Below are 12,465 nucleotides of genomic sequence, written 5' to 3'. Positions count from 1 at the left end.
AAATCAAATTGTCCATGATTTTCTTAAAAAACAACCCCCCACCCCCCAAAAAACAACAACAACAACAACCTCTCTTAATTCCTGTTCTGTGGAAAACTTTCTTTTGAAAATCAGATATTTCTTTTCATAAATCAAAAAAAAAAAAAAAAAAATCTCAGTAACACCAGCGAACAGCCAGAGATAAATATTCTTACACACTGCTCATCTACAGCGTCCAACGCATTTCTTTTCAAAATCATTTAAAAACTATTTGCATGTGATTAAAAAAAACCCAAAAAAAACAAGCGAAGACAGAGAACCTTCCATACATATCAATGTTTCATTGTTTTTTAATCACACAATTTGTTCTGTTTAGAGTGAGGAATAACTGTCTAACATCGGATGCAGCAATGGTATACATAAAGTATATTTGCATACACAACAACATGCTTCAGAGATCATGCCATAAACCCATGGCATACACCAGTAAGCCAATAATAAACGTATGTCTGTCTTTCAGACATGGAAATGACAGTAACGTATTACTGAGTACGTACGATATAAACAGAATACGATAGGTACTGTACCTGTTAGCACAGTCACCAAACACAACAGTAACTCTTTCACCTTCATTTCAAACACCAGCAATCAATGCCATATCGACAAAAAATCAAACATATGCTGGCAATGCACTACGCATCAGTTCTCCACTACACCAGTGCTTATTTACATCACGCAGCATGCACACTAACTCTGCTATGATAAGCTGAACACCACCCTGTCACCCAACCACCTAAGCGCACCAGCAATCTCTCTTGTTTCAAAAGCCAGACTACACCAACACAGTTTTTCCTCAACCACATTTCAACAGCCAACAGAAGCTGGTTAATCTCCATGGAAACACCTGTTGATCCGGTCCAATCATGGTTTTCCTTTCAAACTCCGGCTATGCTCAGCTCCTTGTCAGATCAACTGTTGTCCTGACTATTTGGACCAGAATTTGATTACAGCAGAGAGTGTGACACCCAAGCTGCATCCCCACCCTCTTGGCTATGAGGGATTTTTAGGACAGTGGGTGTTAGGGATGGTCCCCAAAGGCCACCATGCCTCCCACAGCTTCAGCACTAAGAGCCAGAGCAACCTTGCCTCATAGTTTGAAAGTCAAAGTCCTTCGCTAAAGACTAAGCTGTAAATGAATTCCCCATCGCAGTGGGAGAAACCATTGATCATACAGCTCTCAGTTTTGTTGACCTGACTGTAAGCTTATGGCAATCTGTGATGAAAGCTGAGTGTTGAGCTGTACCCGTGCTGAAGCATGACGCTTCCAGCCATTGTGACCCTCGTAACTGACCATGTCAGTTTCAACTCCTCCAAAACAGCCAGTAAGCAAATGCCGTGTGGTCCAAATCTTTGTGACCCAAGGTTGCTGGATGATAATCCATAACATGTAGAAAAACGTTTCTGCCGATGTGCCTGTGTTTCGCACACACAAACCAAACTCAATCTGGTTATCTGATCAATTCAAGCAACCTTGGCTTGAGAGCTTTCTTTTATATTCTAAATCATGAACAAAAATGTAAGTGTCTAAACAAAATAAGCATATGTTTGCAAATATCATTTATGAAAGCACACATACTAAGAGGCAACATTCCCCAATCCTCCTGAAAAAAACAACAAAAAAACACCACCACAACAACAATGAAAAAACCCCAAAACCAACCAGTATAATCTGACTGTGTTCCTTTCTTTCTAAACCAAATCACACATAATATACATTTTCTACAGTTCAGTGGCAGCTTGTATTTTGATCAGCTGATAACCCTGTAAAAGTCATCTCACAGGTAGCAAAAATCATTTTCCACATAGGCCATCATTCTCATGCCAATCCCAGAAAACATAATTTTTGTTGCTGTTGTTCCTGTTTAACCTGAATGGAAGACAAAGCTCACATCATCATCATCATCAAAGAATTCCTACACCATCATAGCATGGGTTTTTCAAACAACAACAGCAAAAACAACAACGCTGTTTGAAAGACAATGTGCCCACAACACCACTTTTCAACAAACATGAGCAAGAGATGGCAGGCATGGCTTCAGTGTCTGTCAGGCAATTTTCCACAACCAAGCCCCCACCACAGGACACACACACACACACACACACACACACAGACAGGACACTGCAGATACACGAAAGCCCCAACTGGGAGTCAGATGATGGAATCTGGCCGTGAAGGTCTCAGGTGTTTGGTTCGTTCCCTGCTGTTCACTGTTCTTGCTGTGACGTGTGTATTGATTCTGTCCCTGCTACCACGACTGCCGCTCATGATTCATGCTCTTCCGCAGTCACATACGTTAGTTTCTGGCCCAGTTTTGTTAGAGACACTGAAACACAAGAGTGACATCATACTGTTACCTGCTTGTTCTAATTTGTTAATGACAGTTGAACATATGAGTGACATCATACTGTTACCTGCTTGTTCTAATTTGTTAATGACAGTTGAACATATGAGTGACATCATACTGTTACCTGCTTGTTCAAATTTGTTAATGACAGTTGAACATATGAGTGACATCATACTGTTACCTGCTTGTTCAAATTTGTTAATGACAGTTGAACATATGAGTGACATCATACTGTTACCTGCTTGTTCTAATTTGTTAATGACAGTTGAACATAAGAGTGACATCATACTGTTACCTGCTTGTTCAAATTTGTTAATGACAGTTGAACATAAGAGTGACATCATACTGTTACCTGCTTGTTCAAATTTGTTAATGACAGTTGAACATAAGAGTGACATCATACTGTTACCTGCTTGTTCTAATTTGTTAATGACAGTTGAACATATGAGTGACATCATACTGTTACCTGCTTGTTCAAATTTGTTAATGACAGTTGAACATATGAGTGACATCATACTGTTACCTGCTTGTTCTAATTTGTTAATGACAGTTGAACATAAGAGTGACATCATACTGTTACCTGCTTGTTCAAATTTGTTAATGACAGTTGAACATAAGAGTGACATCATACTGTTACCTGCTTGTTCAAATTTGTTAATGACAGTTGAACATAAGAGTGACATCATACTGTTACCTGCTTGTTCTAATTTGTTAATGACAGTTGAACATATGAGTGACATCATACTGTTACCTGCTTGTTCTAATTTGTTAATGACAGTTGAACATATGAGTGACATCATACTGTTACCTGCTTGTTCAAATTTGTTAATGACAGTTGAACATATGAGTGACATCATACTGTTACCTGCTTGTTCAAATTTGTTAATGACAGTTGAACATATGAGTGACATCATACTGTTACCTGCTTGTTCAAATTTGTTAATGACAGTTGAACATATGAGTGACATCATACTGTTACCTGCTTGTTCAAATTTGTTAATGACAGTTGAACATATGAGTGATATCACACTGTCACCTACTTGTTCAGTTTGGTAGCAACATTAAAACATGGAAGTGACATCATTTTCCTACCTACTTGTTCAGTTTTGTTAACGACACTGAAACATAGATGTGACGGGCGCAATAGCCGAGTGGTTAAATCGTTGGACTGTCAATCTGAGGGTCCTGGGTTCGAATCACGGTGACGGCACCTGGTGGGTAAAGGGTGGAGATTTTTACGATCTCCCAGGTCAACATATGTGCAGACCTGCTAGTGCCTGAACCCCCTTCGTGTGTATATGCAAGCAGAAGATCAAATATGCACGTTAAAGATCCTGTAATCCATGTCAGCGTTCGGTGGGTTATGGAAACAAGAACATACCCAGCATGCACATCCCCGAAAATGGAGTATGGCTGCCTACATGGCGGGGTAAAACCGGTCATACATGTAAAAGCCCACTCGTGTGCATACGAGTGAACGCAGAAGAAGAAGAAACATAGATGTGACACTATACTGTTACTTACTAACACACAGCTTTGTTAATGAAACTGAATCATGTAAGTAACATCAGACTGTTGCCTACTAACACACTTTTGTAAACAAAACTAAAACACATAAATGACATCATACTGTTACCAGAAGTCTGTTCAAGACACATCCAAATAGAACAGTTTTCAAATACACCTGTACCAAAACTACTTGATTTCAAAATTACTCTGATTTGTTTCATTATTCTTCGTTCATCCAAAGCAAACAAATTCCATCTACACTGTTACTGATTGGACTCAAATTTTATACATTGTTACTGATTGGACTTGATTTTATACATTGTTACTGATTGGACTCGATTTTAGACATTGTTACTGATTGGACTTGATTTTAGACATTGTTACTGATTGGACTTGATTTTATACATTGTTACTGATCTGACTTGATTTTATACATTTTTACTGATTGGACTCAAATTTTATACATTGTTACTGATTGGACTTGATTTTATACATTTTTACTGATCTGACTTGATTTTATACATTTTTACTGATTGGACTTGATTTTATACATTTTTACTGATCTGACTTGATTTTATACATTTTTACTGATTGGACTTGATTTTATATATTTTTACTGACTGGACTTGATTTTATACATTTTTACTGATTGGACTTGATTTTATACATTTTTACTGATCTGACTTGATTTTATACATTTTTACTGATTGGACTTGATTTTATACATTTTTACTGATTGGACTTGATTTTATACATTGTTACTGATTGGACTTGATTTTATACATTTTTACTGATCTGACTTGATTTTATACATTTTTACTGATTGGACTTGATTTTATACATTTTTACTGATCTGACTTGATTTTATACATTTTTACTGATTGGACTTGATTTTATACATTTTTACTGATTGGACTTGATTTTATACATTGTTACTGATTGGACTCGATTTTATACATTGTTACTGATTGGACTTGATTTTATACATTGTTACTGATTGGACTTGATTTTAGACATTGTTACTGATTGGACTTGATTTTAGACATTGTTACTGATTGGACTTGATTTTAGACATTGTTACTGATTGGACTCGATTTTGCAATTATTTTCATCTGTCCCGTTATCCAATGTACATCCAGACCAAATTGTTTTCATCCACATATATAGTTACTAATTCAACTTGATTTTTCACCATTGTTCTGATCTACCTCATTATACTACATTCATCCAAACCAAAATTATTTTCCAATACATTACATAATTAATCTGACTTGATTTCAAAATTATTTTCCAATACATTACATAACTAATTTGACTTGATTTCACTGTTACTCTGATCTGTCTCATTATTGTATGTGCACCCAGACCAAACAATTTTCATGTACATTATTACTATCAGTATCAGTATCTCAAGGAGGCGTCACCGCGTTTGGTCAAATCCATATACGCTACACCACATCTGCCAAGCAGATGCCTGACCAGTGGTGTTACGCAACGCGCTTAGTCAGGCCTTGAGAAAAAAAGAAAAGAAAAAAGATAAATACATAAAAATACTACTCCTACTACTACTAATATTTATAAGGTGCAAAATCTTGATGAAGTCAACTCTATGCGCACAAAAAAGAAAGAACAAAAAAAAAGAAGACAACAATGATGTGTGGGTGTGTGTGTGCCATAGAAGCTGCGATACGTAGCCTAGAAATGAGTGTGTGGAGGAGGGGGGTGGCGGGGTGCAGGGTAATGTGTGTGTGTGTGTGTGTGTGTGTGTGTGTGTGTGTGTGTGTTTGTGTGTTTATGTGTGTTGGGGCTGATGTATGTTTATGAGTATCTGATTGTGCTTTCATATCTGTGAAACTGCATGTTTGTTGCATATCTGTTATGCACGCGTGTGTGTGTGTATGTGTGAATGTGTGTCTGCATGCTTTATATTTATTTGCTTATTTATCATCATTATTACTAATATGACTTGATTTCGCATTTACTCTGATATCTAACACCAGTTTTAATCTCCACTACCAACATTAACACCACTGCCAGACCTGCCGCCACGCAGTTCATTTCCAAAATACACCAAAAAACAAACAGACAAACAAACAAAAAAGAGCTGATCTTTTGACAATTTATCTGTGCAAGAGGTTGACCTCTTTTTTCTCCTCCCAGCTGGCTCTTTCACATCATCATATGTTTGTAGGTTGATTTTTGTTGTGTGTGTGTGTCTGTGTGTATTTTCAGATCTGCATGTGCTTTTTCTTATCCTGAATGTATAAAACATTGTGAATGTGAGCTGATCAATGATTAAAAAAAACGATCTGCAAGAAGAATGGTTGGAGTAACGTTACCTTCCCCTCACCCACAATGGGTGAGCCATATGTGCACCGTGCCAGATCCCTGAGGGATATAGGATCGCTTTTGTATATTTTTCTTACCCTTTCCTCACCCCCCCTCTTTTATACTGAATGTTTTTTTTTTTGTGCCGTCATTCATGTATCTGGTGCATTGTTCTCATTCTTCCTCTCTGTTCGTGGGCTGAAACTCCCACGTTCACTTGTATGTACACAAGTGGGACTTTTACGTGTATGACTGTTTTTACCCCGCCACAGAGGCAGCCATACTCCATTTTCAGGGGTGTGCATGCTGGGTATGTTCTTGTTTCCATAACCTAACGAACGCAGACATGGATTACAGGATCTTTTTACTTGCGTATTTGATCTTCTGCTTGTGTATACACACGAAAGGGGTTCAGGCACATGCAGGTCTGCACATATGTTGACCTGGGAGATCGGAAAAATCTCTACCCTTTACCCACCAAGTGCCGTTACCGAAATTCGAACCCGGAACCCTCAGATTGAAAGTCCAACGCTTTAACCGCTCGGCTATTGTGCCCATCAACTCAACTAGTCTCTTAATTTTGGTACATTGCCACTTAATTTTGATGTGTAGTGGTACTTTTGTCAATAATACTGCTTTGCATCTAGGTAAATTAATTTTGGAATATTGCTACTTTACTTTTGGTAATGTAATTGTAACTATGTTCATAACTCTGCTTTATACGTATGTACATTCAGTAATGTTTTAAAAACAATGTCATGGTGATGAACTATGAAAATGACCCAAGAAGTACGGATAGATTACCCCCCTCCATCCATCCCCCCGAAACACACACACACACACACACATGAATCAAGAACATTTAATCCTTTGATCCATGTTTTGGGGGATATAAAGTAAAACACACACACACACACACACACACACACACATGTAAGCACACACACACACACACTCACACACACACAAAATAACCAACAACACACAAAACCAAAACCAAAACGACACACAGCAGCTGCCTCACCAATCAGATTGCTGAACGCTCTGGGCTTGGACTTCCACACGACACCCAGCACGTACACTGGGATGCCGGACAGCGTGATGAGCACGCCCATGCCCGTGTCTCTGGGAGAGGCGTACAGCGGCATCACCAGCAGGAACACCACCACCACCAGGAAAATCACCGGGATCACCAGCGGGAACTGTTTGGGAGGAGGGGGAGCAGGGGGAGAGAGAGAGAGAGAGAAAAAAAACACACACCAAAAAATCACTTGTTAGGTTTTAACTTGCAGTTCTCTGACAATTCTTCTTCTTCTTCTTAGTTCATGGGCTGCAACTCCCACGTTTACTCGTATGTACAAGAGTGGGCTTTTACATGTATGACCGTTTTCACCCCTCATCATGCAGGCAGCCATACTCTGTTTTCAGGGGTGGGCATGCTGGGTATGGTCTTGTTTCCATAACCCACCGAACGCTGACATGGATTACAGGATCTTTATCGTGCATATTTGATCTTCTGCTTGCATATACATATGAAGGGGGTTCAGGCACAAGCATGTGTGCACATATGTTGACCCTGGAGATTGGGAAAAATCTCCACCCTTTACCCACCAAGTGCCGTTACTGAGATTTGAACCCAGGGCCCTCAGATTGAAAGTCCAATGCTTTAACCACTCGGCTATTGCACCCATCAGCTGGCCTTTCAACAATAGGAGTTGCTGTGGCAGAATCGGTAAGGTCTCAAAATTTTAAGTTTTAAGTTTTTCAGTTTCTCAAGGAGGCGTCACTGTGTTCAGACAAATCCATGTAAGCTAGACTAAGCCATTATTGTCGTCAGTAGGGGGCTTAGTAGGTGGTGTCCTAAGTACGTTAAAACAGAACAGGCACCACTGAACACCACTGAAGTGACTCAGCAGCAGTGCAGGGTCTCCTCTGGTGTGTGGCCTCCTGGCGACCTAACATCAATGATTCCCTGTGGACTGCCGATGCTGGAACTGCGACAGAAAAACTCGGGTGTGGCCGTGTATGGGGGAATCTAAATGAGCGGCGTGGGAGTAATGCCACTGAAACGGTGCAGATGATGGGACAGCAACAACAACAACAAAAAAAAAAAAATCCATGTAAGCTACACCACATCTGCTAGGCAGATGCCTGACCAGCAGCATACCCCAACATGTTCAGGCCTTGAGCGCATGCATGTATATTTCTGTGCCTGTCAGACTGGATTTCTCTTTCAGAATTTTGCCAGAGGGCAACACTTTTGTTGTGCCATGGGTTCTTTTCCAGTGTGTCAAGAGCGTGCTGCACACGGGACCTCGGTTTGTCATCTCATCCACATGACTAGACGTTTGATTTTCTAATCAGGCTTGGGTGAAAGGATTCAAACCCAGACCCTCACGGACACTGTATTGGCAGATAAGTGTCGTCACCATTCGGCCACCTGCTCCTTCTACAGTAAAAAAACCCCAAAACCCCCCGAAATTTGACCACAAATAATCTACCACAGACAAACTGGAACAATCTGAACTGAAATGATCATGAGCTAAATTAAAACAGAGCAAGCAGTTTATCAATATCTTTGTAAGTAATTCTGTGTGTGTGTGTGCACATGAATCCCTGTCCATGTGCATAAAAAATAAAGATGGATAATTTCCACTCATTTAATCTTTGAAAATTATGTATATGTGATGGTTTTTTTGTTTTGCTTTTGTGCATGTCGTACCTTGTGGTATGTGTCTCTTTCACACACACACACACACACACACACACACACATGCACGCACAAAAACTCTCTCAGCTGCCACCTTTGTATAATGTTCAAGTCGTGTATACCTGCCTGTATGTTTGTGTATGCTTGAAACAAGATGAGATGAAGTTGAGCGTATTTTCTCATCTCATCATGAGACATTACATCTATAGTTAACAGTGGAGGACAGCTGACCATAAAAATCACATCAGGAGAAAAAAAAAAAAGAAGAAAAGCACACACACACAAAAAACCCACCCTAAAAACATTCAACCTCAAAAGGGAAAAAAACCCAACCAACCAACACACCAACAAAAAAAACCAAAAAACAAAAAAACCCCTGCATATGCTGAATCTACGCTCTGTCGGTTCATGTGTTCACACAAACACCTGTGCATGCGGAGAGGGAAGCCCGCTAACTAGGTCACAGCAAAGACAGCGGAAGGGGAAGGTGTAACAGGACAGCACAACTAGAACAGTCACGTTTCACCACTCACACAGTAAACCGCAGTCAACAGCCACACACACACACACACACACACACACACACACACACACACACACACACTGTCACTGTACTCCTGACTGGCCCAGATTTTGGAGGCACAGAGACACAGACACACACACAGACAGAGACATGCACACACACACACACACATTCACACACAGAGGCACCCACCCACACACATTCACATCAAGAGGGACACACACACACACACACAAACTGCCATTGCACTCATGACTGGCCCAGATTTTGGATAAAAGCTATGAGAATCACCAGTTGGGAATTCAGATATCAAAACCCTCGGAGCTGACTGACGTATGTTTTCAAAGTGAACGGCATCAAACCTAAAGTGGCCAGGCATTTTACTACTTTTTTTTCTTCTTTTCTCTCTTCCTTTCCCTTTCTTTCTTTTTTGAACTCTGGGGCTGTTTCTTGGTTTCAGGTCAGGACAGCTGGGTAGAGTTTATAAAACCACCAACTGATACCTGCCCTGCTGAGTGACTGCCCAGGACGTTCAAAAACACGAAGATAATCAAACCATTTCCGTTGCGTACTCCTCTAGTAGGACTTTGATCTCTGTGTGTGTCACAAGAACTGATACAACAATGCAAAGAAACGACACAGAAAGAATCTACACACACACACACACACACACACAGAGATATACAAACCATGCATGCACACTTGCATACACACATGCACACTTCTTCCCTGTGGGAATAGTTGGCAGACAAAAACACAACATGTGCAGCCATTCTCAGATTACAATAATTTCAATTTCCTGCAGACATATAATACTATAATAAAAACATATGTGTACACACACACACACACACACAAACACACACAATGTTCACACATGTTCACACACACACACACAAACGTATGCATGCATGACACACACACACAGAAAAATAAGTTCTGTGACACGACTGTAACTAAGAGCCACATGTGCTGTGCCAGGCAAAAAGAAGAAGCAAATGCTCGTAAAAAATCCGCCCCGACTGCTGGCACAAATGTTTGGCATATGTTAGAAAGAACAACAGCTCTGCGGAAAAAAGAAGAAAAAGAACGGTCTGTGCATATGCTTTCTTTCCCTCTTACTTGCTTACACACAGAGCATAAATGTAAAAACAATCAATAACTTGCACACACACAGACACACACACTCCTAATAATGCAGTTACATATACAGAAATACAAGCTTTTTACATGTCAAAGTAGTATAGCAGTCAAAGCAGTATACCACAGCAAACCCCTCCCGTGTATGGTGGAGGGGGTGAGGGGGGGAAGACTTGGAATAGGCAGCACAGCACAAGAGTAATGTCACTGAAAGGGTGCAGACAGGGGAAAAAAAAACAACCCCAAAAACCAAAGCCGAAAGGAAGCAGAAAGAAACCCACCTTGATGGGTCTCTCCCACTCGGGATGTCTGAAGCGCAGGCACACCATCCCCAGAATGGAGGCCCCCACCGACAACCATTGCACGAAGCTGACGTAGTTGATCAGGGCGTAGATGTCCTTGGAGATCAGCATCAGGATGGACATGCCGCCCTGAAACCACACACACCCACAACACAACACAATGTAACATAACACACTCTGCAACACAACACACAATGCACACACAGTTCAGGTCAGGACAGCGGTAAGTTAAAAACCACCAACGATACTCTGCTGAGTGACTGCCAGACGTCAAAAACACGAAGATAATCAAACCATTCGTTGCGTACTCCAGTGGACTTTGATCTCTGTGTTGTCGCAAGAACTGAACAACAATGCAAAGAAACGACACAGAAGAATCACAACACACACACACACACACACAGAGATATACAAACCATGCATGCACACTTGCAACACACATGCACACTTCTTCCCTGGGAAAGTGCAGACAAAAACACAACATGTGCAGCCATTCAGATTACATAATTTCAATTCCTGCAGACAAAATACTAAATAAACATATGTGTACACACACACACACACACACAACACACACACAAGTTCACACATGTTCACACACACACACACACAACACACAAACGTATGATGCATGACACACACACACAGAAAATAAGTTCTGTGATACGACCTGTAACTAAGAGCCACAGTGCTGTGCAGGCAAAACGAAGAAGCAAATGCTCGTAAAAAATCGCACCGACTGCTGGCATAAATGTTGGCATATGAGAAGAACACAGCTCTGCGGAAAAAAAGCAAGAAAAGAACGGTCGTGCATATGCTTCTTTCCCTCTAACTTGCTACACACAGAGCATATGTAAAAACAATCATAACTTGCAACACACAGACACACACACCTAATAATGCAGTTACATAACAGAATACAAGCTTTTTACATGCAAAGTGATAAGCAGTCAAGCAGTTGACCACAGCAAACCCCCCGGTATGGTGGAGGGGTGAGGGAGGGGGTGGGGGAAGACTTGGAAGGGCAGCACCGCAAAAGTAATGTCACGAAAGGGTGCAGACAGGGGAAAAAAACACCGCAAAACCAAAGCCGAAGGAAGCAGAAAGAACCACCTTGATGGTCTCCCCACTCGGGATGTCTGAAGCGCAGGCAACACCATCCCCAGAATGGAGGCCCCCACCGCAACCACTGCACGAAGCTGACGTAGTTGATCAGGGCGTAGATGTCCTTGGAGATCAGCATCAGGATGGACATGCCGCCCTGAAACCACACACACCCACAACACAACACAATGTAACATAACACACTCTGCAACACAACACACAATGCAACACAACACACAATGCAACACAACACACTCTGCAACACAACACACTCTGCAACACAACACACAATGCAACACAACACACTCTGCAACACAACACACAATGCAACACAACACACTCTGCAACACAACACACAATGCAACACAACACACAATGCAACACAACACACTCTGCAACACAACACACAATGCAACACAACACACAATGCAACACAACACACAATGCAACACAACACACTCTGCA

General features: G+C 40.9%; 1 protein-coding gene across 1 annotated transcript in view; it reads right to left on the bottom strand.

Annotated features, from left to right (window-relative positions):
• Window positions 1-740: 740 nt before the first annotated feature.
• The window catches only part of LOC143300560 (large neutral amino acids transporter small subunit 2-like), a 58,069-nt gene continuing 46,344 nt past the window's right edge, over window positions 741-12,465 (bottom strand). Inside the window, exons 10-12 of the mRNA XM_076614317.1 lie at window positions 10,876-11,025; window positions 7,246-7,423; window positions 741-2,363 (exon numbers count right to left, since the gene is read on the bottom strand). Of these exons, the coding sequence (XP_076470432.1) occupies window positions 2,302-2,363; window positions 7,246-7,423; window positions 10,876-11,025 (390 nt within the window). The 3' untranslated portion in view covers window positions 741-2,301. The remainder of the gene's footprint in view (window positions 2,364-7,245; window positions 7,424-10,875; window positions 11,026-12,465) is intronic.

Source organism: Babylonia areolata, chromosome 26, assembly GCF_041734735.1.
Source record: "Babylonia areolata isolate BAREFJ2019XMU chromosome 26, ASM4173473v1, whole genome shotgun sequence".
NCBI classification, from domain to species: domain Eukaryota; kingdom Metazoa; phylum Mollusca; class Gastropoda; order Neogastropoda; family Buccinidae; genus Babylonia; species Babylonia areolata.
The sequence above is the reverse complement of the archived record's forward strand: the minus strand, read 5'-3'. Positions and strand labels throughout refer to the sequence as shown.